Consider the following 27,134-nt stretch of genomic DNA (forward strand, 5'->3'; position numbering starts at 1 on the left):
CTTCCACCTTTAAAAAACTTAGATATTGGTTACCCACTAGCACTGAAACAGGAGCGTTGTACACCCCCAGGTAGCTATTTGGAGGCAGATAAACAGCTAACAATCATTGGGAAGGTCTAACCTTCAGTGCCAACCAGATTTGAGCCAGGAAGCAAATAGAGCCCCAGGGCAGTTAAAGTGGGCCCCACCTCAAAATAAATAAATAAATAAATCTAGGAGAGCATTAAAGCACGTGCTTTAGAACTGGTCTAAAATTTTCCAATGAAACTGCTTTCCATGGCAATTTTTGTTTTTTGAACCAGAATTTTTTGGTTTTTGACTAAAACCTCAAAAAGCTGCATGGGAAAAACTTTTTTTTTTTTTTTTGGATCAGCTCTGATATGCTTATCTTTAAGCCTGGGCTTAAAGCACTTTCCAGAATTGGGGCCACGGGCGAAGGAGACTTCACAAGGGCCTGGCAGAAGGGGACAAAACTCAGAGGAAGAAATGAGATTGTCTGGTTTCTAAAATGTTTGAGAGAAGAGAATGAAGACACAAGTTCAACAGAAAGAAGGGGGAGAGGGAGTGTCATTCTAATTGCTATGTAAAGCTCGAAGATGTTCAAGTGAGAATTACCTCATATCCAAACGTAAGCGCCATGATGGTAATAAGAAAGCCAAAAAATGCTTCCAGTTTTCGCAAGCCTGTGGAAGAAACATGCCATTAGCAAGTTCTGGAGGACAAGTCTCAGGCATAATGTTGAGGGGGCAGCTGTCAGATTTAATCGGTTACATGTACTTTCATGGGACATTAAAAATAATTAAAAGGAAAATAAAAGAATTTACCATACTTGTCCAAGAACAGAAACATGAAAGTGTCAGCAATAGTGATGAGCACTCCACCCCACAAAGGGACTCTACAACAGAACAACAAGGGTTAGTTAGAATCGTGCTTTTATAAGCTTTTCTAGCCATGTCAGTCCAAGCTTCCCTATATTCAGGGCAGGGATCATGACCACTTTGTGTGTGCTGTTATCAAACACTTATCTCAAGGTTTTATTTGTAATGTGACAAGCTGCTTGGTGACTTAAGACAAGAGACAACTCTGTTTTCTACATAAACAGTTCATATAAGAGTTCCACCTTAAACCATGCCTACATTTCTCTGCACAGCGAGCCAAGAGTTTCTGGAGCGAGACATACTTCTCATCTACTGTAGGGCAATGAGCCTGTAGTTTCTGATTAAGTTTCCATTTCTATGCTGCCTGGTGGAAGTGGCTAACTTGCAGGGAACACCCAAGCTAAAACACAGTTGGGCTCTGGACTTCCAGGCTAAGAGTCTACACCAGGGGTCGGTAACCTTTCAGAAGTGGTGTGGCAAATCTTCATTTATTCACTCTAATTTAAGGAGGACTTGTGGCACCTTAGAGACTAACAAATTTGAGTGTAAGCTTTCGTGAGCTACAGGTCACTTCATCGGATGCATCTGATGAAGTGAGCTGTAGCTCATGAAAGCTTATGCTCAAATTAATGTGTTAGTCTCTAAGGTGCCACAAGTCCTCCTTTTCTTTTTGCGGATACAGACTAACACGGCTGCTACTCTGAAACCTGTCTAATTTAAGGTTTTACATGCCAGTAATATATTAACGTTTTTTAAATGGTCTCTCTCTATAATATATAACTAAACTATTGTTATATGTAAAGTAGATAAGGTTTTTAAAATGTTTAAGAAGCTTCATTTAAAATTAAATTAAAACGCAGATCTTATCATTTTATTGTGATCCTTGCCCTTGCTTTTCCTTGCTGAGTTTTCCAATGTCTGGCACGTATTTGGATAGTTTAAGATGCACACAGGCTTCTGAGTGATCAGTTGTTAACCAGTTCCAAGAGGGACAGAGGACAGATTTAATGTGTGAAAATACCTGTTCACACAGGTATGTGGATCCAAATGCTGAAAACATTGCAAAAGCAATTTTCTACAAACAGTTAAATTTTACTGGCTGGGACATTCAGCAGGTCAGAACAGAGGCCCCATGATCTCTCTCGGTAGCTTTAAGTGCACTCTGCAGATCTCCAAAACTGATGCTCGCAATTCTGAGCTTTTTAACTGAATGAGCTGCATTTCGAAATCTTCAACATCCATCCACTGAAATACAGACAAATCCAAGTCGCTTTCGTTGAACTTTTCAGGTTTAATTAGAAAAGAAAGCATTGGGCCAAATCGCTGGAAATCTTGAAATCTGTCAGAAAATTCTGATTCCAGTTCTTGCATGTACATTCCAATCTCATCGACACCGACCGTGCAACATGTTGATAGCTCTTTTATGTGTTGGAAGTAGCGGAAAGTTGAAGTTCAAATATCCTGAGAAAAAACTGCTAGTTTTACAACAAATGCCTTCCAGGTTTCACAAAGATCCAGAACCATTTGCTCTGCACCCTGGAGACGGAGGTTGAGTTCGTTTAGGTGACTGGTGAGGTCACTTAGAAACATGAGCTTACACAGCCATTTGTCATCATCCAATTTGGGGTAGTTTTGTCCTTCTTCTGACAAAAAGGCCTTGATTGCATCAAAACAGTTTATAAAGCACACCAAAGCCTTGCCATGACTTAGCCACCAAACGTTGCTGTGCAGTGAAATGAATGGACATCTAACTTTGCTTTCTTAGGAGCTGACATTTTGTCATATGTACCCCTCAACTTACAGTGGGGAAAAAGATCGCAACAGACGGCACACACAATGTCAAAAGCAACGTGCTGTTCCACGTGATGTGATAGTGATGTAAGCAGAAAATCAGGAGTTAAAAATATCCCAGTACAGTGGTGCTGGAACAATTTTTAAGGTGGGGGTGCTGAGCTGCGCCACCTCTTGCCCCTGTCTGCACCCCTCACTGCCCCAGGCTGGGGCCAGGGGGCCACAGCTCAGGGCGGCTGCAGAGCCCCGGGCCAGCGGCTGGGACCCCAGGATGGCAACAGAGCGCCTGAGACCAGGGCCGACAGCGGGCTGAGCGGAGGCCAGCGGACGGGACCCTGGGTGGCAGGGGCCAGTGGTAGGACCCCAGACTGGCAGCAGAGCCCCCAGGACTGGTGGCCAGGACCCGGGCAGTGTGAGTGCCACTCAAAATCATCTCGCGTGCTGCCTTTGGCACACGTGCCATAGGTTGCTGACCCCTGCTCTACACCAATTTCCTTCCAGGTTTAGTTCGGATTTAATAGAAGCTCCTCCGGTGTTATGTATAGTAAGGTTCTGGTTTAACATGAGGCCTAAAAGCCAAAGCGAAGCTTATTTACAGTTCTACAATGTGTCACGTCAGCAATGGCTGGTGCCAATTGTGGGCTCAGAAATACCCATTTTATTTAAAAACCTTTAATCTCAAACGCTTTTTATGTAATACACAATGCAAAGAGGGAGCTCATACCCTGGTGAGCAGAACAGGGCAGTGATCTGCTAAGATTCTCAACTACAGGAAATAGAAGGGTCCTTTTTGGCATAAAGAATGTTGTTTCCTAATGGGCTATGGGCAGCAGATGGAGAATGACATTAATTTCCTGTTTCTCAGGTGATAAAAGCCAACTTACTTCCCAGCAGACAAGAGGTTTATAGCGATTGCAGAGCCAATTACTTCTTGCATATCCGACCCAATGATAGCGAGTTCAATCATCAGCCACAACATAATTCGAGGGACCTAGATACAAACACTGAGCTTCAGATACTTGAAATTAAAACCAGAAATAATGAATAGATTATTACAGGGGATGTTTCTTTTCCCCAACTTCCTGCCGGATTTATGGAGGTTTACAGCACCATTTAAGAAACCCATCTCCTCTTCCAGCACTGAAGACAGCGGAAAACACCCATGACTTCAGTATATACTGTATAAGGCATTGCTAACGAGTTTTGAAGACCTTATGCGCGTCAGCTTTTACAGTTTATTTTCTGCTCCTTGCTCAGTTTGGATAGTGAAACTAGACTGATGCGTTTACTGCAGCATATGAGCAGCAAGAATGGCAGGTGTGCATTTGTGACAGGTTTAAATCAACACCCCAAAATGCCTTCCCAACAGAAATGTAATCAAGTTGTCATGACTTTTCTTATGAGAGATTTGGGCAACCCAACCTTATGGCCTTGATTGTCTGACTCAGTCCCTTTAAACTGGTTTGTGTAAGATTACTGGAAATACTGATTAAGGGGAGATCCATGTTTTCCACTGGATGGCTTTACTCATTTTCAGCTGAAAAGTAAGTTATAACCATATGCTTACACAACCATGAGCATTTCCTCAACAGCCAACTGCAATGCGCGTTCTTTCTTCATGACACCCCCCCATGCTTTTTAAAACAAAGACTAGTTTTAAATCTCTCCAGTCATTTGAAGAGGAAACCTGATTCAGTGGTTTGAACCAGAAACTAGGGAGTCAGGACAATCCTGGGTTCTATGCCTGACTCCGCCAATGTTGTGAGACGACAGGAAAATCATTCAACGTCTGTGCCCCAGTCTCTCCTTTCTAGATGGGAACAATACCTCCAACCTCACGGTAGGCAGGCATGCTGTCAGTTTTCATGTTTGGAAAGTACATCAACACCCTCAAACATATGTGTAAAGTTGTATTATAAAGCCTATATCAAAGGAAGCTAGCGTGAGCCAGATCCAGAGACTTTGTTAGTGCTAAATCCGGGGTAACATTAGCATTTGTTTGCCACGTATCAGCACGTAATCCTGCCGTTCTTTCAACCACAGGCCATTGCAGAAGTCAATCCTGAAATCCTCAGCTACGTGGGCATTATGCAAAAGTGAACTTCACAAGTCTATTTTTAGAAATAAAACACCACCGTTAGAGGCTGATTTAACATATGTTGATCAACAGTAACATTCACATGAACCACAAGAGAGGTGCAGACTGCCTGAGACGAGTCACAAACTGACACATACCCACAAGATCGTCAGAAAGTTTCTTTGTAAAACGAAGGCTAGAAATTGGAGTAAGACCAATGTAAACTCAGCAAGGGCATTTAAACTACTGTTATCCCTTTCCTTTTCTTTTTGTTATCCCTTCAGAGGATGCACTGAATCTACCCTTGGGCTTCATGTCTAATCTTTCCTTTCATCCCCCAGCCACTGCCCAGCAACAATCCACCTTTCAGACTAGTCACTGGGAAACCAAGGGTGCTTTTCCACACACACCCCTGCCCACCAATGAGCAAGGCTTTTCTTTGAACCCATTGTGCTTTACTGTACAAAAGGAAGAGTTGTCACACACACAATGAATGGTTTTTGAGATGGACCGTGTCTCTACTGGCCTTTATTGCTTTGCGTGCAGAAAAGCAAGAACTCTTTCCCTAAAGAGACGTATTTGGCTTTTTAAAAATCTGTCCCCTAAGAGGGTGCCTAGACTAAGCACACACTAGTGCCTACTTTGGTATAACTTGAATGACTCAAGGGTATGGAAAAACCACCCCCTGAGCGATGTAAGTTACACTGATCTAAGTGCCGGTGTGGACAGCACTATGTCGGTGGAAGAAGCTCTCCCATTGGCTTAATTACTCCACCTCCCTGAGTGGTGGTAGCTAAGCTCCCGTCGGAACAGTGTCTCTGCACAAGCAGTGCTGAAGCTCAACTGGTACAGCTGTGCCACTGTAGCGATTCTAGTGCTGACTAGCTCTCAGACAAAGGAGGAAGCACCATTCACACCAATTTTGAACCAACAGTGGAAACCAAAGGAGGTGTCACCTGTACCATCCCCAAGCCCTTCAGTTCAAAACCATTTTGAAGGCACTGTCTGGAAGTGGAGGCTCCATGTCTGCTCTCCTCCCTCTCAGCCCTTCCTGGAATTTCAATTCCTCAACATTCCTGGGTCCCAGCCATTCAGAAAGCTTTATTTTCAGTGACACGACTAAGATCTCAGATGAGCAAAGCAGCCCAGTACATGGGAACAGCATCCAGAGTCACTATTTCAAATCTAAAGGCCTTTAGGTCACCCACCTTTTGATACTGCCGGTTACACATTTCTGCAAGGTGCAGTCCTGTTACCACTCCCAGCCTCGCCGCCAGACGTTGCAGGAGGAGACCAATGACAGTGGCCAGCAGCAGAACCCAAAGCAGCTGAAAGAGATGCAACAATGTACACAGTAAGTAACCTTGAGTAATGAGGTGCTTCGGAGGCAGATGAACAAGTCAGGATTGTCACGTTATTGACTTGAACTGGGACCATATAGAATATGGTTGCAACTATGGTCCTGTAGTGGCACCAAATCCTGTATAACGGGGGTCAAATAAGGTGTCCAAGACAAGGTTATGGTTTGCTGGTTATGATTATGCGATCTGTATGCATGTATCATTTTTGTATTTAAAGTTATAAGAATTGGCTCTATACTGTCTGTATTTCAAACTTGTGCTATGCTTGTGGGTGACACCCCAGACAAGTTGGTGTCAGCTCTGCCTAGCCTGCTTGATGGCCCATTAAGGACCATCAGCTATACAAATGACCCATTGAGAGAAGGCAGACACGCCTTGTGACTCAGCAAGGTTTGCAGGGACATGCCTATGGACAGAACTCTGATGTTTTTCTATGCCATGTGACGGACAGCTTGACTTTGGAACAAAGGAAGACAGACCACATGGCAAGAGAATATAAGAAGCTGCTGCAGCTCCTCCATCTTGTCTTCAGTCCTGCTTCATACCTCTGGAGGGACTTTGCTACAAACGGAAGCTCTAAACAAAGGAATGAAACAAGCTGTGGATGTCCTCCAGAGACGTGATTTGAACCTGAAGTTTATTCTATTGCTGCTAAAAGCCTGAACCAAGAACTTTTCCATCACTGTATGCCATTGATTCCATTTAATCAATTCTAGCTCTTGTCTATCTCTTTTTCCTTTTAGGAATAAACCTTTAGATTTTAGATTCTAAAGGATTGGCAACAGCGTGATTTGTGAGTAAGATCTGATTTGTATATTGACCTGCGCCTGGGGCTTGGGTCCTTTGGGATCGAGGGAACCTTTTTTCTTTTACTGGGGTATTGGTTTTCATAACCATCTGTCCCCATAACGAGTGGCACTGGTGGTGATACTTGGAAACTGGAGCGTCTAAGGTAACTGCTTGTGTGATTTGTGGTTAGCTAGTGGGGTAAGACCAAAGTCTTCTCTGTTTGGCTGGTTTGATTTGCCTTGGTGGGCACAGAAACCCCAGCCTTGGGTTGTAACTGCCCTGCTTTAAGCAATTTGTCCTGAATTGGCACTCTCAGTTGGGTCCCGCAGAACCAGCATCATTACAAGGACTTGCACTGGAGAGCATCTGGGTCTCCTGAGATTACAGTTCTCTCCACAGGCCTTCTTGTTAATAGGAGCCAGGAACATAGTCGATCCATTTGGAAGTGCACTCCTGTTGAGATTCCATGCTTGGTTTTATAAGCCTGGCACTGACATACACAAGGGGCTGCAAGCAAATAAACCTGCAAGCCATTTTGTTGCCCGGTTTCACTCTCAGGCATACTGCAAGCCTAAGATCTGCTAAACCCACTCCTCACCAGTATCAAAGGCACATAACACCAGCCTGGAGTCAATGTGTCATCAGTGAAAAGCTTAGAGGGTAACTTCCAAGCAACACAGGGGGCAGACCTTTGGACCCCTTGCAGTTGGGAGTTTGGCCAAACCTTTCAGCACAACAGCACTGATGAGGCCTTTGGCACTTAGCTGAACACGGGCTCCGCATTATCATCTGGAAGTGGTGCTAGGCACCTGATAGGAGAGGTGGTGGGCCTGGATGTACAGCCTAAAAAAGCTTCACACTGACCTTAAACCCTGCGACAGCGCCTGACTGTAAATCCGACTCGATGTTGCCAGGATCCAGGTAGGCGATGCTCATGAGAAAACCTGGCCCTGTGAACGCCCAGAGTTTGCGGAAGCTAAACCATGAGTGCTTTAAAATGGAAGAGAAGATTGAGAGGTTAAGACTCTGCTCTACACCAAAGGCTGGTGTGTGTTCCAAACAAAACAGAACTCAGCCTCCAGGAACCAGTCCATTTTTAAGACAAAAAAATTGGTAAAAGGAGCTTACAAACTTTTTTAGCTGCCAGCAAAATAATAACCAGCCCCTGGCAAGATCTCTCCATTCCCTCATCAGTCTCTCTTCATTTTGAAATCCAAAGTGCAGCCCTTTATTCCGAGACCTTCAGTGTCACCCACACTTTAGCTGCAGGATGATATCAAGTTAACTTTGCATGCAAACCTCTGACAAGTGCTGGCTTGCCTGCTCTTTACAGAGAGGACAGCAACTGCATCCCTTACAGAGCTCCTTGTGAAGGGCATATGGCTCAGCCATTATGCTGATGGGCCCAGCTTAGCACTGAAACAGCTATTCTGACTTGCTTTTCTTGGTAAGAGCAAAGCCAGTTTTCACCTGGGAATCACACACTAGACATCTCTCTGCTCTTTAGCAGAAGCAGAAACTGCTGTCCTGGGAAACATAACTAAAGAAAGCAATGTGGCTCTGGGGTGAGTGCTACGCCAATCCTCATTAGGAGTGTGCATTCACTTGAAACAGACAACTGCTTTGAAGATTCTGTAAAAGTCTGCCAACTCTGATAGAGGCAGCATGAGGAGCGTCTGCTGTTCAGATTAAGCTGACCTGTTTACTCTGAATGCAGCAATAGCCATTTGGGTAACTGGCATCCACAGTAGGTAGTGAACCTGGCAGTCACTTGGTTTGTGTTAGTTGGCTGACAGTCACTCGTTTTGTTTTAGTTGGGTCACTGAATCCCATGCAAGCATGGCAGACACTTCACCCCCTTCTCAACGTAGCTCTCCATAGTTAGAAACAACCAGCCAGCTCTCCTACCTAGCGCCTCAATTTAAACTGAAAAGGAACCCAGCGCCCACAAAGGGAAACAAGTCATCTAGATTACTACCACTTCCATTAAAGCCATTTCCCCACCAAGGTGAGCTTGCTAAGTCTGGGGCCCAGCCACACTGACCTTTTCATCTTCAGGGATAGGGATCTTCTCATCGAAGTAGGTGGTGAATGGTTCATCATTGGACTCCGGAGACTGCTGCGGGACCGGGCTGTTGTAGATCGTGCTGATGACCTCCTCATGGTCTTCAGAGACATCTTCTGGATTTACAAAAGCCACGTGTAAAACAAGGGAGAAGTCATTGTGCTGAAATGATGCAAGTTCCATTTTAAACCAGCCACATTCCTAGCAAGTGCCATAGGTGAAGCAAAAAGCGAGTGTTCTAGCCCCTCTGCCTTCCCTTGCCAGGATTGGTTGGTTGGGGGTTTCAGGTTTTTTTTCAAACATGTGGAGGAATGAAACGTGTGGAGCAGCAAATCCACAAAAAGAAGCTACTGCAATGAGACTGGGTTCTCCACTTGACACTCTCCAGCTCTCGTGTTCACATGCAAGCGAGACAAATTTATTTTTTAGTTTATTTTTTATTTCAAATATTAAGATGCCTGCCTAAACTCTCATTACCAAATCATTACCAATAGAATAAATGAAATTACTACTTCACTGCTGCTGGGATTTTGCTGAAAGTGCAACTCAGGTGGGCCAACATCTACAGGCATTCCCCACACCCTTCATTCAACAAACCTTAGCCCTGTCCAAAAACCCTACCATCTTTTGCCGCATGCCTGGAAGTTCAGTTTAAGCCCCTAGAAGATGCTGTTAATGCACTGAATTCAGCCTCAGGAAGGCACAATACACAGTTTGCTAGATCTTTGGAAGCAAGGAGTAAGAGACATTAAAGGAGACTAGTTTCAGAGTAGCAGCCGTGTTAGTCTGTATTTGCAAAAAGAAAAGGAGTACTTGTGGCACGTTAGAGACTAACCAATTTATTTGGGCATAAGCTTTCGTGAGCTACAGCTCACTTCATGCATCTGATGAAGTGAGCTGTAGCTCACAAAAGCTTATGCTCAAATAAATCTGTTAGTCTCTGAGGTGCCACAAGTACACCTTTTCTTTTTAAAGGAGACTAGAAGATCATTTTCCCAACTCCCAGGATCTGAAAGAGAGCACACAGCAGACACCCAGTCCGGCTGAATTCTCTGGACAGTATGTAATTTTAGGCTGTAAGTCAGGTAAACAGGGTCAGTCCAGTGACAGAATTACAACTCCCAACAACTTTCACATCAAGTCTTTTAACTCCATTCCACTCCCCCCAGCACCGGCCCAGAATAAAAAGCCGATTTCAGCCCCCATGTTATACTCACTCTGGCTACCACCTCCTGGCATGCTTTTGTTTCAGAGGAGGAAAAGCAGCATCCAAATTAGTCCTGCCTCCTTTGCTAAAGGCAAAAGTAACCATTTATAACCAGAGAAGTACAAGCAAGGTTTGGGCTCTTACACAGTTTACAGTTGCATCATCAAAGCAAACTGAAGCTGGTTGTTCCTCCTCATTTCCCCGCCTCCTAAATACCTGACCGGCCTGCCAGCAGATCTGTTTATATAATAGATTTAAAGCAACAGCACCTGTTTGTCTCTTTTCCTAGTGGCTTTGGTTGCACAATATCTTGCTCAGCCAGTTCAACCAAACTAAGGAAGTTATATGAACAGTCAATCTGTTGCTTAATGGTGCTGGAAAGTGACAGCCTGAGAACTGGCTTCAGCCACAATTTTCATCCATCTGGAACAGCTAATCTCAAAGGTGTAAATCATACCAAAACAGGCCAGCAAAAGTCTTAGTTCTACCTGTGAGTGACCCAAAGAACCCCTTTGGTAACTCCCTACAAAGTACTGTAACAATCTTTGTACAAAATATGCCTTGTGAGGTATCATTTAAAAACTAATAATTCCCTGGTCAATAATATCGTGAAATATACATAGCAACATTATATGGAAAGTTATGAATTCCCCCATATGATGCACATGTTCAAAACTAGACAGCCCTGCTTGGGCAGAAGTTGCCAAAGAGAACAATCCGAAACAAAGGAATGTGTTTACCTCAATATATACATAAGTAGTAAACAGGATCATCAGGACAGCAGGGGAGGAGATGGCAGGAAGTAGAACAATCCACACATTAGCAAACACAGTGGGGAGGGAAGAAGGTGAAGGAAGCTCCATGCTCTACCAAACTCCATGTCACCTTCCTCAGAGCTTAGTGAAACTTTACTTCAGAAGAATACACTTCAAAGATTCAATAGACTATAAAAGAAAGGGGCAGAGAACCCCAAGTTCTCTTTCAGCTAAGCAGAAAAAGGCACCAGCACCTTTAGGCCTCTGGAAGAGATCCTGACTGAGGAGAAAGAAAAGGAGTATTTGTGGCACCTTAGAGACTAGCAAAAGTGAGCTGTAGCTCATGAAAGCTTATGCTCAAATAAATTTGTTAGTCTCTAAGGTGCCACAAGTCCTCCTTTTCTTTTTGCGAATACAGACTAACACGGCTGCTACTCTGAAACTTGACTGAGGAGAGGGTCAGTCACCATCTTGCTGGAAAACTATGGGTGAGAAAGGCCATTTTGAACAAAGCCTTGAATCAAAACTTGCTAGATTAAGTTTTAGACTTTTAGGTGCGTGTTTTCACTTTTATTTGCTTGTAACCATTTCTAACTTTATCTTATACTTGAGCTCACTTCAAATCCTATCTTCTTTTGTTAATAAACTTGTTTTACTATTAATCTAAACCAATATCACTGTGTTTGTACTACAGCAGTGGTTTTCAACCTTTTTTTATTTGCGGACCCTTAAATTTTGAATGGAGATGCAGACCCCTTTGGAAATCTTAGACAGTCTGCAGACCTCCAGGGGTCCGCGGACCACAGGTTGAAAAGCACTGTACTAAAGTGAATGTCAACTCCAGTTAATGGGGCAAACTGGTGTGTTTTGTCTCATTAAAAGAGCAAACAGATCTTATTCCTTTGAACAGGGGTGGAGGCTGCAGAGCACATGGGTCTAGGGAATTTCGGGACTAGGGGTGTGCTGTGATCACTTCCTAACATTAACCAAGTTTGGTAAAGACAAAACCGGTTGGGATAACTGCTGGCAGACTGCTGGATTCCAAGTGATTGAATCAAAGCTGTACAGCATACAAAGAGCATGCTGGCTGTGTGTAAGTCCTAGGCAGGGAGCCGCAATACCAGAAGCATTTTGGGACACTCAAGGTTAAAAGTGAATTGCACCCAACTGTGATACTGTCACTATCCAAAGCAAGTACTGCACAAAACCCAGATCAATGTTACTCTAATTAGACTAAGGAAGCAGGATTTAAATGGTATGAATGCATCCGATGAAGTGAGCTGTAGCTCACGAAAGCTTATGCTAAAATAAATTGGTTAGTCTCTAAGGTGCCACAAGTCCTCCTTTTCTTTTTGGAATACAGACTAACACGGCTGCTACTCTGAAACCGATTTAAAGTTACTGTCTGGTTTCTCCTCTTTTATCCACTGCTTTCACTAACTGGTTCACAGGCAATGCTGACAGGACTAAAGTTAAAGCCATCTAGGTTTTTAAGCAAGCGGATTCTGAAGACCACAGAGCAGCTGTAACATCAGTAGAACCCCAGCTCCTGTTCCAGGAGAGCCACCAATAACGAGTCTCAAGTGTTTCCTCTGTGAGCACAGATACAAGCATGAATGCTGCTGAGCCACTCTTCTCCTCCATGAGCTGGTTATTGTATTTCACATACTGCTCTTGGAGAGCCAGAACAGGCCAGCCTGCAAGCCAAAACTAGCACTACAGGTCTTGGCAGGCCTGCCTGCCTCAACAGTGACCATTTCCTACTATAAAGGCTGGTTTCCATTGACTAGACTAGTACCCAGGTTATGGTGTTGACGCTCTAGTATCCATCCCACTTTTGAAGGAAATGACACACAGAACAAGCTAGCCGCAGAGGACAGCAATCTACAGCAGCCAACATAGGGCTGGAAGGAACCTTAAGAGGTCATCTAGTCCATCCCCCTGTGCTGAGGCAGATTAAATATACCTACACAATATTCTAAGCATGATTTACTTCCTTCTGCTGAGGCAACCAGAGAAAGAAAATGAATCTTACACTGTGAATACTCTGGGGCAGAGATTTTCTTTCTGTTCCGTGTTCACTTGGCGCCTAGCGCAAGTGGGCCCTGGTCCAAGGTGCTACCACAATACAAATAGTAAGTGGATTGTAGAGGCCCCAGCCCTATCCTATCTACTTCAAATCATTCTCTGCCAGGGTTGAAGCAACTGAAAACAGGGACAGAATTCTCAGCCTGTCCAACTAAGTTTTACCAATGTCAATTTCTGCCCTTCTTTGACAGTTGGGGGCTTTGATTGAGTTTTCACCATCTTTGTCATTTATTTGCTGAAATCCACTTTGTTTTCTTACAGTCTTCACGGAGGAAACCCCCTCAAAGCGGACAACCGTGGTCGAAACCAAGTAGTTTCTCCTAGTGTAGACGGTGATGTTCTGTGTGGCACAGCAAGGGAAGGGAGCATGAGGAAGTCATCCTCCAAAATTCAATCCACAATGCGGAGGGCCCCTTTAGCACTGCAGTAAGATTGTCGTTTCCCAGGTAACCTCTCAACATATTTTATGCAATACACTGAAACTCCCTGCTCACAGCCAGGCACCCTCTTGGCTATTGTAATTCTTTGAGAGTGGCAGACGGTGCAACTGGAAAGATGGTAACCAGACCACTTGGACAGACAGTCCTATCTGTCTAGAGATTTGTTAAATTCTTTTCATGGAATCTCAAAGCCTGTTGCTTTCTACTGCAAGTAGCATGCAAATAACAATTAAGACTGGATTCAGTCACAATCGCCTTCTGATTAAGAGAGGGAAGAATTTGCACGGGCATTTCCAAAGCCTAGTAGAGTTAAGCACCCAAACCCCATGAAATTTCAGCGGGATATGGCCACCTACTTCCCTTAGGGTCTTGAAAAATCCCAGCCTTGGTTCTCCCATTTTAAAGTGGTTTCCAATCTATAACCTTGCCAGTTCACAGGAGAAGGATGGAAATTGCCTGAGGTATTGTTTATTATTGTTTATTATGGGAATTCTTGTATCTTTCTCTAAGGAGCCTGGTACCAACCACTGGCCTGAAACAAGGTATTGAACTAAATGGACAACTGGTCTGATCCTGTACAGAAATTCCTGTGTTCCTAACATGCACATGAGTGTAGAGTGTTACCATATAATATTTTCCGCTCCTTGCCAGGTGCCATGGTGGAAGACCTCTGACTGGAGGGGGAATCCTTAGAATAGGTCACATTAACTGCAAAAAAGAAGGGAAAAAGGCATAGTTAGGGCAAGAACACATCAAACAGAGACTGCATGAATTCAGGAGAAAAAACAAAAAAGAGAGGCTACAGTATGGACTATAGAACTAGCAACTTTCAACAGACAGATTAAAGCACAACAGCCACATGCGTAGAATTTATACAGCCCTTTCCCGGCTTTAAAAGGGCTTCACCAAATATTAGAAATAGACGTTTTCATGTGGACTTGATTTAGAAAAAGCCTGCTTGAACAAAGAAAACAAGTCCCTTGGGAACGTAAAACAAGAATTGGGGGGGTGGGGGGGTGTGAGCAGACCACCTAGAGAAACTAATCAACATGGACATTAGTTCTTGCACATTCTGGTGCCAGCTCCAAGATTAGAGCTGCTTGTGACAGACATCTCAACCCCATCTTTGGGGTCCACTGTTTTAAATGAATGGCTTGTGTGTTCTACTCTGGGGGTTGGGGGCGGAGGGGGAAGAGAGATACTACAGCTCCTACAAGAACTTAAAACAGTGGGTGGTGATTAAGGCAACTTAACCAGGTTGTAACCCCCCTCAGAGAGGGGTACTACCTCCTGGAAAGGCTCACAGATACTAGTTCAAACTAGGTTCTCCAGAGACCAACAGATAAAGAAAGCACTTTTGGGTACATAGCCTGAGTTTAAACTGACTCAAGGCCTTCTTTCTGATCCAGAAAACAGACAGGAGCTTCTGTTCAAGGGGGGCCCACAATCCTTCCCGGGAAGGTCTGGAAGGACTTTGGCCTACAGAGGCTCCATAAGACTGATGGGTGACCTCTGGTAAGCTTATTAGCATGCATGTAGTGTTTTGGTTTTTTTAAAAATGTTTTCTCTATAATGCTGTTACCTTAAGAAGCAATGTGCTTACTTATAAAGAGCTGTGTGGTAATTCATAACTGCTGGCCAATACATTGTTCATAGCCTTCAAACAGAAAGTAAAGAGCAGGCACTGGCCTCTTTAGGCAGTCTGGCTTACTGGGAATGTCACAGTGTAGGCAGGGAATGGTGCAGCCTGGAGAAACCCTGGTCAGGAGGGAGAGAGACCTGGATACCCACCCCAGAGAGGTGACAGCTGAGGACCCAGAACCCTAGAATGCGTGCACTTGATGGATCACAGAAGGGAAACACAGAAGCGGTTGCCCTGAATTGTGACACTTACAAACAATGAAACCACAACAGGGAAGCAGGAAAGAATGGAAATTCCTTTATGTGTAGAACTGGCAACCACACATCCTACGCTATGGGGCTGTGGTTTAAGGATTGAGATCACATTCATCACCATGGCATCAGAATGCTCTTCTAATGGCACTAAATGGCCAGTCAGGACCTCTTCCTGTGCCTATTTTTAAAAATGAAAATGTGGGAGATTTAGAAGGAGGCCAGAATTGGGTGCAGAGTTTCCGATGAAAGCTGGCACCCTCCCTAAATATTAACATGTCAACTTAAAAAAAATCCCAATGATATATTCAAGTCCCGATAACATCTAAGCATGGTATGTAAAGCACTTAATGTCCTCAAAGCCTGTTATATAGTAACAGGGTATTTTTGCTCCTGGGACAATGCCATATATTGGCAATGTTATCTTCCTAAATTCCATCTTAATGTGGGCATACAAGGAAAATGCCAGTTGGATGTTAACATTAAGTGAATTTGTGCCATAGTTAAGGTGTTCAAAGCATAATTACAGTTCATACATTCCATTCTGAACAAACCAGCACAGCTAATGTGTAGATGACGTTGTAAAAGAACAGACTTCAGCTCATTCACAGCAATTTGCTCAGTTGAAATGTCACCGTTCCTTTTCTGCAGGAAAGGCAACCCTACTATTTATCTACTCAAATATGCTCAAGATTTTAAATGGTTTATTCTAGAACAACAGATTAATGCAAAGTAAACACTGTTCTGTGAGCTCTATGCACCTCACGGTTCTCAATGAAATTTGCTAGCGCCACTTTAGACAAATTAGTTGTTTGCTCTTCACGTCACTAACAAGCACATTTGCTCACTTTAGATGAGGGCCTACAGAAGTTCAGACTGTCTGTTTCAGTGCCTCGCACAGCACTTCAGATTTCATTTGCAATGTACAAAGGCTGCAATATTTTGGTGCAATGCTTTAGCTTTCACCTGTTCTGCAAGTGGAAAAAAAAAATCCTCCTATGGATCATCACCTCTTCCAACTCTGCAGGCACAAGAGGACCAGACAATTGGTGATCCTAGTTTGAAAGCTATTGTTTTGTAATGCTGACAGACCCCGGTCATCCGTGGGCAGGATCAAATCAGGGATCTCTGGAGCTTAGTGCATGAGCCTCTACCGCATGAGCTAAAGCAAACTGCCTGGTAGCTAAGGCTGTAGAGCAGACTCAATCTCTCTCTAAGCAGTCTCGGTGCCACTAGATGGGACAGAACACCACACTCAGGAGGTGTGTGGGTTACACGTGCAATATACTCTTGTGGTCTTAAAAGCAGCAGAATTCCATAGAAACCCACATCCGTTACAGAAATGAATGCTGTTGTGGTAATTAAAATAGTTAGGTGAAATAATCACCTTGATCCAATGACGTGGAAACTACCACAGTCTGCAGCAGTTTCAACAGCATCACCAAGACTGAATGATTGAATATAGCATCAGCAAGATTTGATGCCAAAGAGATTCTTTTAGATCAAGAGTACAGTAGTTCTGCCTTAGACTTAGTTGTTAGTTTGCCTAAGCAGTTCCCTCCTAGATGGACACCCATCTTCAAGGCTAGATCAAAGTTTTACCCACCTTAGTTATGTGAGCATGTGACTTGTCTTCTTTACTGCTCTTTCAGAACAAGAGCTGCAAATGATTTTTATACTAGAATCTTAAGCAGCCACCACCGACAAAACAATTCTCTTTGTTGGTGTACAAAAGCCAGCAACAAATGCAAGCGCATCCTACAGAACAGTCTGAAAAACTCCAATACCATGGTAATTTGCCAGAACAGGGCAGAGAGGCTAAACAGGCGACTGTGTGATGTGCAAGTGATCCCAAACTGGCCAGGACAGTTCTGTCTTAGAGAGGGTCACTGACTACAATGGATGTGATTTACCAGAGTATAAAGCTTGCTGTTGCTCAGGTAGGTCAGGTCAACCATCCAGACCAGCTGGAGAGAGATCTTGACTGATTTTCTACAGGATAGTAAAGACAGCTTTCAGCACAGTTTACCTTACAGTGGAGTAGATGTAGTCACTATGGGTAAAGTGTTAGGCTCCCTAAGTCACTTAGGTGCTTCTGAAGTCCCATTTTCAAAGGTAATTTAGGCACTTAAAAGCCTAAGTCTTGCTGACTTTCAATGAGACTTAGGAACTTTTGAAAATTTTATCCATTGCTCTACAGAAGCCTATTTACAGAACACAATCCTCACACATCCTCCCTCTGAATTTTAAAGCTTTACAGATTTATTTTTAGAAGCCATTCTGATGAAATCTTAATTTTAAAACCTAATAGAATGGATTCCTCAATACATTGTGTTTCCCTCAAAACAAGGTCCCCAGAAGGAAATTACTTATTTCTGCAGCAAGTTCTATTAACACCAGCCTCAGAGAGGTTAATAAAGGCAAAAGGGAAGATGATCACATGACAAACATTCGTTACAGGAAGACACTGACCTAAATATCTACTTGCAAAACACATTTCTCTTTGGGTGTGAGATAAACCATTTCTCTCCTATCTCTGCTGTCAAGCTACAAACCCTGGCCCAGTTTAAACTCTCATGACACATTCATTCACTATGCCTGTCCTCTTTTGTTCAGACAGCAAATGCTTAAGTATGAAAGCTTGAAAGCATTGTTCACTGACCACGCTTCCTCAGCTCTCGTCCCCTAATGCCCCTACTCTATTTGTGCTAGATTGATGACATCATCATCTGGACCCATAGAAAAGAAGCCCTTGAGGGATTCCACCATGATTTCAACAATTTCCATCCCACCATCAACCTCAGCCTGGACCAGTCCACACAGGAAATCCACTTCCTGGACACTACAGTGCTAATAAGCGATGCTCAAATAAACACCACCCTATACTGGAAACCTACTGACAGCTATACTTACCTACATGCCTTCAGCTTTCATCCAGACCACACCACACGATCCATTGTCTACAGCCAAGCTCTACGATACAACCGCATTTGCTCCAACCCCTCAGACAGAGACAAACACCTACAAGATCTCTATCAAGTGTTCTTACTACTACAATACCGACCTGCTGAAGTGAAGAAACAGATTGACAGAGCCAGAAGAGTAGCCAGAAGTTACCTACTACAGGACAGGCCCAACAGAGAAAACAACAGAACGCCGCTAGCCATCACCTTCAGCCCCCAACTAAAACCTCTCCAGCGCAACATCAAGGATCTACAACCTATCCTGAAGGAGGACCCATCACTCTCATGGATCTTGAGAAACAGGCCAGTCCTTGCTTACAGACAGCCCTCCAACCTGAAGCAAATACTCACCAGCAACCACACACCACACAACAAAAACACTAACCCAGGAACCTATCCTTGCAACAAAGCCCGTTGCCGACTGTGTCCACATATCTATTCAGGGGACACCATCATAGGGCCTAATCACATCAGCCACACTATCAGAGGCTCGTTCACCTGCACATCTACCAATGTGATATATGCCCCTCTGCCATGTACATTGGCCAAACCGGACAGTCTCTACGTAAAAAAATAAATGGACACAAATCAGATGTCAAGAATTAGAACATTCAAAAACCAGTCGGAGAACACTTCAATCTCTCTAGTCACACGATTACAGACCTAAAAGTCGCAATTCCTCAACAAAAAAACTTCAAAGACAGAATCCAATGAGAGATTGCTGAACTGGAATTAATTTACAAACTGGACACCATTAAATAAAGCTTGAATAAAGACTGGGAGTGGATGTAATAGTAAAACTATTTCCCCATGTTTATTTTCCTCCCCTACTGTTCCTCAGACTTTCTTGTCAGCTGCTGGAAATGGCCCACCTTGATTATCACTACAAAAGGTTTCCTCCTGCTGGTAATAGCTCACCTTACCTGATCACTCTTGTTACAGTGTGTATGGTAACATCCATTGTTTCATGTTCTCTGTGTATATAAAATGTCCCCATTGTATTTTCCACTGCATGCATCCGATGAAGTGAGCTGTAGCTCACGAAAGCTTATGCTCAAATAAATTTGTTAGTCTCTAAGGTGTCACAAGTCCTCCTTTTCTTTTTGCGGATACAGACTAACACAGCTGCTACTCTGAAACCTGACCTCTTACAACATACTATTCAACACCTGATGCTCGACCACTTCCATTCATCTGTACTAACAAGCCACAATAGGCAATGCATGAAGGAAACACCTTAAAATAAACTTCTAAGGGAAGTGGTCAGTTCTCTGCCTGTTGATGTCAAGATAGGATGTGTTTCTGAAAGGCACATTTTAGTAAATACCAGGGCTCAATATAAAGATAACTAGACAAAGTTCTATTGTCTGGGATACAGGTCAGAATAATGACAGGTTTCAGAGTACCAGCTGTGTTAGTCTGTATTCGCAAAAAGGAGTACTTGTGGCACCTTAGAGACTATCCACTGAATGAATCATAGAATATCAGGGTTGGAAGGGACCTCAGGAGGTCATCTAGTCCAATCTCCTGCTCAAAGCAGGACCAATCCCCAATTTTTGCCCCAGATCCCTAAATGGCCCCCTCAAGGATTGAACTCACAACCCTGGGTTTAGCAGGCAAATGCTCAAACCACTGAGCTATCCCTCCCCCCCAAAGCATCCGATGAAGTGAGCTGTAGCTCACGAAAGCTTATGCTCAAATAAATTTGTTAGTCTCTAAGGTGCACAAGTACACCTTTTCTTTTTAGGTCAGAATAAAAGATCTAATGGTCTCTTCTGGCTTTAAAAATCTATGAGTTTGTTTAGATAAGCCCCTCCAGCCAAATTCTTAGTGATGTCCTGTGGATCTCTGCGGAAAGCCATGTTTTTGCCCTCTTGGGTCAGAGTAACAATTTGTGGGTTTTATTTTGTGTATGACATTCCCAGTAATGCAACATATCCACATGCTGATCACACACAACTCCCTGGAAATAAATCAAAAGGATAGTCAGGCCTGTGAATGCCAATACAACAGGGAAGGCAGTGTCAGGTGGACAAGGAAAGATTTAGAGCCTGTAGCTCCCCTCAAAAGGAGGAATCCATTTTTGAGGCTGATTACTATGTTACACAGTTCCATCAGGCATTTCTGCTTCAGATAATTTTTTATCCCAACTACCTTGCTCTAGAATGCGAGAGCAACAGTTTCTGTGTGCACGCCTCCTTGAACTGTAAAAGTTCCAACAGGTAATTGGAAGGTGTGTCGTACTCTGGATTATTATTCTCCACACCCTCTGAAGGTGCTCTAGTCCACAAGGCAAATACAGTACCTCTTTTGTTTAGACATCCAATACCTCTTTCAGCAAACAACAGACCATTCTCCTGCACAAATCCTGAACCACTACTTATCAAGTTACATACTTCAGTCCAGCGAGTCCTTCCTTTTTACTGGCATTTCTAGGGTTCTGCAATTCTGCTTCCCAACAGCAGTGAACTGGAAATCATGAATAGCTGATGACTGCTAGCCAGTCATTATCATAAGATGGGGATGTATATTAGACAAGGGGGAACCCGGTCTAGTAACATACCAAAAGCATGTAGGGTTACAGAGGCTCTTGCAGTTGGTGCTGGGCTTTGATCTTTCCTGGCTTTCCCGCTGGCCATGTGACCTCTCTGGCCATGTGACCTCTCGATGCTGGAGCAGATACTGGTTTTTAAGATGGCTTCAGCCAGAATGGAGGATCCCTCCTCCGAACTCTGAGCAGGGCGATATGGTTATTTTACCCATATCTGTAGGGTGACCAGATGTCCCGATTTTATAGGGACAGCCCCGATATTCGGGGCTTTTTCTTATGTAAGTACCTATTATTCCCCCCATCCCCTGTCCCGATTTTAAACCACTTGCTCACTGGTCATCCTGTCTATCTGGGCATTTATACAGTGCTCACCCACAGTGGTATCCCACCATCTTTCAGCATCATTACATACTTATATGGGGGAAACAGCTATACTTCTTTACAGCTCATTATTTGTACTGTGGGAGCAGCTAAGAGCCCCAGTCATGGACTCCACGGTACTAGGCCCTGTCCAAACACAGGACCAAAACATGGATTCATAGATACTAAGGTCGGAAGGGACCATTATGATCATCTAGTTTGACCTCCTGCACAACGCAGGCCACGGAATCTCACCCACCCACTCCTGCGAAAAACCTCTCACCTCTGTCTGAGCTATTGAAGTCCTCAAATCATGGTTTAAAGACTTCAAGGAGCAGAGAATCCTCCAGCAAGTGACCCGTGCCCCATGCTACAGAGGAAGGTGAAAAACTTCCAGGGCCTCTTCCAATCTGCCCTGGAGGAAAATTCCTGGTCCCTGTCCCCAAAAGTGAACAGCTAACTGGTATATCCAGTTAGCTGTTCACCCTCCATTATACAGCTAGCCCCCCATAGCGTGACCCTCTCCAGCTCTCCTGGGACTTCCCAGCACCTACAACTTTCTGTGTCAGTTACCACCTGAAGAAGAGCTCTGTGTAAGCTTGTCTCTCTCACCAACAGAAGTTGGTCCAATAATAGATATTACTTCACCCACCTTGTCTCTCTAATGTCCTGTGACCGACACTGCTACATCACTAGAAGTTTTCACTAGTCAGTTCTTCTTGACCAAGTGAGAGAGTCAATGTCCGGACGACAGAACTGTCTCTCTCCTCTCTGTGAAAGCTTTTGCCCTCCCAAAGCAGTTTCTTTATAGCATTCCCCCTTGTTATCTGGGCAGTTTCAACACACAAAGACATTCTGATGACCAGAGATAAGGGGGAGTGGAGTGGAAAAGATGATTCAGCAAGGCAGCTAGGCAGCTGACTATGTGTAAAACCAGCTTCTCCTGAACAAGTGGCTTAAATTGCCCTTGAGGGGGTTAAATTAACCTCATCCCTGGCAGTTACATCACTTCTTAAAATACTGCCAATACCATCTACCATTTCCAGTTCAGAGCAAAGGCCATGACAGCAAGGGTCTCTGAGCTCTTCTATTAACACCACAACTATAAGTTAGTTACCAATGGGCCCCATGCGAAGGGGCAACCCAGCCCCTAGGCTGGGATTATTGTATTGTAGTTCCAGATTTTGCTCATCATTGTTCTAACCAAATTGTGCTTTTATTGCAGAAAGAAAGATAGAGACTATTTTAAAAAAATACCTGTTTCTCTCTACATGAAATCAGAACCCACCAGGTTTTAGCACTCAGCAGAGTAGTCTGCAGCTGCCCCTATGAGACTGTTCTGTGTTTGTAGAGCCTGTAACACAATGGGGTCCCAGTTCACAACAAATACAATACAAATAATAATATTAAGATGCTGCTAGGGGAAAGGGAGCACAGTAGCCCGGGCGGCCCCTGGACCAGCCTCACTGACCACTGCAGAAGACACCGAGGTCCTGGAAAGTCACGGAATCCGTGACTTCCGTGACAGACTCTCAGCCTTAATTATGATATGAGACCACACAGCCAGTTAATCTCCCAGCTAACTGTTACCAGTCATAAGATCATAAGAACGCCCATACTGGGTCAGACCAAAGGTCCATCTTCCCCAGTATCCTGTCTTCCAACAGTGGTCAATGCCAGGTGCCCCAGAGGAAATGAACAGAACAGGTAATCATTAAGTGATCCATCCCCTGTTGCCCATTCCCAGCTTCTGGCAAACCGAGCCTAGGGACACCATCCTTGCCCACCCTGGCTAATAGCCATTGATGGACCTATCCTCCATGAATTTATCTAGTTCTTTTTTAACCATTAATAGTCTTGGCTTTCACAACATTCTCTGGCAAAGAGTTCCACAGATTGACTGTGTGTTGTGTGAAGAAATACTTTCTTTTGTTTGTTTTAAACCTGCTGCCTATTAATTTCATTTGGTGACCCGCTAGTTCTTGTGTCATGAGGAGTAAACAACACTTCCTTATTTACTTTCTCCACACCAGTCATGATTTTATAGACCTCTATCATATCCCCCCTCAGTTGTCTCTTTTCCAAGCTGAAAAGTCCCAGTTTTATTCATCTCTCCTCATACGGAAGCTGTTCCATACCCCTAATAATTTTTGTTGCCCTTTTCTGAACCTTTTCCAATTCTAATATATATATTTTTTGAGATGGGGCGACCACATCTGCACGCAGTATTCAGATGGGCATACCATGGATTTATATAGAGGCAATATGGTATTTTCCGTCTTATTATCTATCCCTTTCTTAATGATTCTCAACATTGTTAGCTTTTTTGACTGCTGCTGCACATTGAGTGGATATTTTCAGAGAACTATCCACAATGACTCCAAGATCTCTTTCTTGGGTGGTAACAGATAATTTAGATCCCATCATTTTATATGTATGGTAACAGATTGATAGAGCCAGAAGAGTTCCCAGAAGTCACCTACTACAGGGCAGGCCTAACAAAGAAAATAACAGAACGCCACTAGCAGTCACCTTCAGACCCCAACTAAAACCCCTCCAACGCATTATCAAGGATCTACAACCTATCCTGAAGGATGACCCAACACTCTCACAAATCTTGGGAGACAGGCCAGTCCTTGCCTACAGATAGCCCCCCAACCTGAAGCGAATACTCACCAGCAACCACATACCACACAACAGAACCACTAACCCAGGAACCTATCCTTGCAACAAAGCCCGTTGCCAACTCTGTCCACATATCTATTCAGGGGACACCATCATAGGGCCTAATCACATCAGCCACACTATCAAAGGCTCGTTCACCTGCACATCCACCAATGTGATATATGCCATCATGTGCCAGCAATGCCCCTCTGCCATGTACATTGGCCAAACTGGACAGTCTCTACGTAAAAGAATAAATGGACACAAATCAGATGTCAAGAATTAGAACATTCAAAAACCAGTCGGAGAACACTTCAATCTCTCTGGTCACTCGGTTTCTGATCTCAAAGTGACTATCCTTCAACAAAAAACCTCAAAAACAGACTCCACCAAGAGACTGCTGAATTGGAATTAATTTGCAAATTGGATACAATTAACTTAGGCTTGAATAGAGACTGGGAATGGTTGAGTTATAAAAAGTAACCTATTTCCCCTTGTTTATTCCTTCCCCCCCCCTTCCTCAGACACTCTTGTTAAACCCTGGATTTGTGCTGGAAATGGCCCACCTTGATTATCATACACATTGTAAGGAGAGTGATCACTTTAGATAAGCTATTACCAGCAGGAGAGTAGGGTGGGGGGAGAGAAAACCTTTTGTAGTGAGAAACACCCATTTTTTCATTGTTTGTGTGTATAAAAACATCTTCTGTATTTTCCACAGCATGCATCCGATGAAGTGAGCTGTAGCTCACAAAAGTTTATGCTCAAATAAATTTGTTAGTCTCTAAGGTGCCACAAGTACTCCTTTTCTTTTTGTGAATACAGACTAACACGGCTGCTACTCAGAAAGTTGGGATTATGTTTTCCAATGTGTATTAATTTGCATTTATCAACACTGAATTTCATCCGCCATTTTGTTGCCCAGTCACCCAGTTTTGAGAGATCCCTTTGTAGATCTTCGCACACTGCCTAGGACTTTACTATCTTGAGTAGTATTTTAGTTATAGGAGAATGAAACCCACTTTCCATTATCATCCCTTTTTAGATATTTCAGCACCAACAGAGCAGAACGCCTCCCTTCACCCAGGCTCAGCGGGGCAAAGAGGGGGAATGGCCATCCACCCCTCGGGAGACACAGACACACAATGATCCCAAACCCTTTCTGCACTCAGGTCTCTAGCGTGTCTCAAAAGAACAATGGGTAATGACATATAATTTTAAGATTTAGCCTTTCCTTTTAGTTATGTTGAAAGCCCCTCCCACTGCAAATGCCCTCACTGAACTAAGTTATGAAACCCTCTTTTCAACAATGGTTTCAGTATTCATCACTAAGAGAGCTACAAAGTCATGGCCACCATTTGATGTATCTGAAGACATGATGCATGCATCTCTTCTGCTTTAAACATCTGCTTCTTCATACAGATTCAACTGCCGTTATAACCCAGAACTCATCCTATGTTTAGAGTCGCTCATTTTAGGATTGCAGGCTGCTTTGGAGGAAAAACATAGATGCTGATCTGTTGAGCAAGGAGATCAGGAAATGAATGAGAGCATGTCTCCTGCTCCAGGTGTGTTCCAAAAGGACTTAGGGAGAGGTTAAACCGCTCTGATCTTATTTCAGAGGAGCAGCCGTGTTAGTCTGTATTCGCAAAAAGAAAAGGAGTACTTGTGGCACCTTAGAGACTAACCAATTTATTTGAGCATAAGTTTTTTATTTATGCTCAAATAAATTGGTTCGTCTCTAAGGTGCCACAAGTACTCCTTTTCTTTCTCTCATCTTAGTATCCTTTCAGCAAGCATCTGGATCTTAGTGGGAGTCCTGTGTTGGTTTCACTATGGGAATGCTCCACCCAAAAGTTCTGCTTATACCTGAACCTTCACTATTTGCTCTTGAAGGTTAGGCACAGGAGTTCCAGATGTGGATATAAACTTTTGAAGGATTACAATGACCTGTCCTGGGCTGAGCCTGGCATTATGCTGTATTGTGTTAGCCAAAAAGTACTGCACTAGGAGATGGATGTCACTTTTCGTCCCACTTTGCATCACACATAGTGAACACTGGAGTTTGGACTCCTGGACACGTGATGTGGCTTTGTGATAATACTAAGTCAAATAATAGTCCATGTTCCATGGTGAAGACAGGCACAGAGATACATGATGTCACCACATTTCAAACAAAGCATTACTTCAGGAGTAGTTAATTATTGTTTTTCACAGTCCAGATTTCTTGGTCAAGGTCCAGACTGCAGAGAAACGTTTTTCACATTGCAAGGACAATAATGATAATAAGTAAATAAAAAGATGCTGCAGTCCATTCAAAAGCGTTTGGCGGTCCAGATTTGGCCCGTGGTCTTCCTATTGACTATCCCTGTGTTTCATGATCAACGGTTTTACTCAGTGTCCCTAAACAGTGTGTCCAGTTTTAATACAAAGGTATTTATATAGCACCAACCCTTGCCTATCTAAGCACATTTTGCCCTGCAAGCTAAGCATAGGATCCTGGGAAGTCACCTTTCAAGAGAACCTTTCTCCTGCCACAAGATACCAATTGTATCGCACGTAAATACTTTTTATTAGAATCAGAATGAGTTTCCTAGTAGCAGCGGCCTTCTCACAGAACAGAGGCATCAACTGCAACCGCAGCAAGAACAATTGAAGAGCAGTTTCCATGTGACTGTCTTTGTGCTAGTCGAAACAGTTTAAGCTGCATTTGATTTACAATGTAATCAAACATTTAAAAACAAACAGGGGAGGTGTGAACAGGTGACTAGGAGCCTTCTGGGTTTCTATTCTACCACTAGGAGAGGAGTGTGGCCTGGTGGTCAGAGCAGGAGAAACTTGGAGTCAGGACTCCTGGATTCTATCATTGCCTTTGAATCCCTGCAAACACCTTTAGCAAGCCACATCCCCACTGTACCTCAGTTTCTCCATCTGTAAAATAAAGTTAATATTGACTCAGCCAGGATGGATTAGTAGTGTAAGGGAGGGCAAACAAGGGAAGGAGGAATTTTCACAGCAGAGTCACTTGAAGTGAAGTAAAGTGAAGTAAAGAGTAAAGTGAAGTAAAGATTAGACCAAGAAAGAGATGCAAAATTATTTATCTTACATCAAATTATGATCCAAATTAAAAATTCTGGGGAGAAGGGCAGGGCACAGTCACTGATATTGTGTTGCACACATTTCTCTGTATATCATCAGCCTGGCCCTAAGGGCTTTGTACAGTGCTTATTACCATAGCACGTAAGAATTAAC

At 43.6% G+C, this 27,134-nt stretch overlaps 1 protein-coding gene across 9 annotated transcripts in view; it reads right to left on the reverse strand.

Moving 5' to 3' along the window:
• SLC11A2 (solute carrier family 11 member 2) overlaps positions 1 to 27,134 on the reverse strand; it is a 73,232-nt gene that overhangs the window by 44,205 nt on the left and 1,893 nt on the right. For 4 of the 9 annotated variants that reach the window (XR_013348494.1, XR_013348496.1, XR_013348495.1 and 1 more), the window contains 7 exons: positions 14,076 to 14,159; positions 8,941 to 9,077; positions 7,761 to 7,886; positions 5,955 to 6,074; positions 3,554 to 3,660; positions 825 to 895; positions 616 to 683 (listed from right to left, as the gene is read on the reverse strand). Coding sequence is in view for 6 of the 9 variants with exons in the window: in XM_077838963.1 (XP_077695089.1) it covers positions 616 to 683; positions 825 to 895; positions 3,554 to 3,660; positions 5,955 to 6,074; positions 7,761 to 7,886; positions 8,941 to 9,077; positions 14,076 to 14,109 (663 nt within the window). In the remaining 3 variants the exon portion in view is untranslated. Of the gene's footprint in view, positions 1 to 615; positions 684 to 824; positions 896 to 3,553; positions 3,661 to 5,954; positions 6,075 to 7,760; positions 7,887 to 8,940; positions 9,078 to 14,075; positions 14,160 to 15,345; positions 15,366 to 17,257; positions 17,277 to 21,870; positions 22,015 to 27,134 lie in introns of those variants that run through there. The other 5 variants (XM_077838968.1, XM_077838964.1, XM_077838965.1 and 2 more) reach the window with 5 other exon arrangements.

The sequence above is a fragment of the Eretmochelys imbricata genome, chromosome 20 (assembly GCF_965152235.1).
Source record: "Eretmochelys imbricata isolate rEreImb1 chromosome 20, rEreImb1.hap1, whole genome shotgun sequence".
Taxonomy (NCBI): Eukaryota; Metazoa; Chordata; order Testudines; family Cheloniidae; genus Eretmochelys; species Eretmochelys imbricata.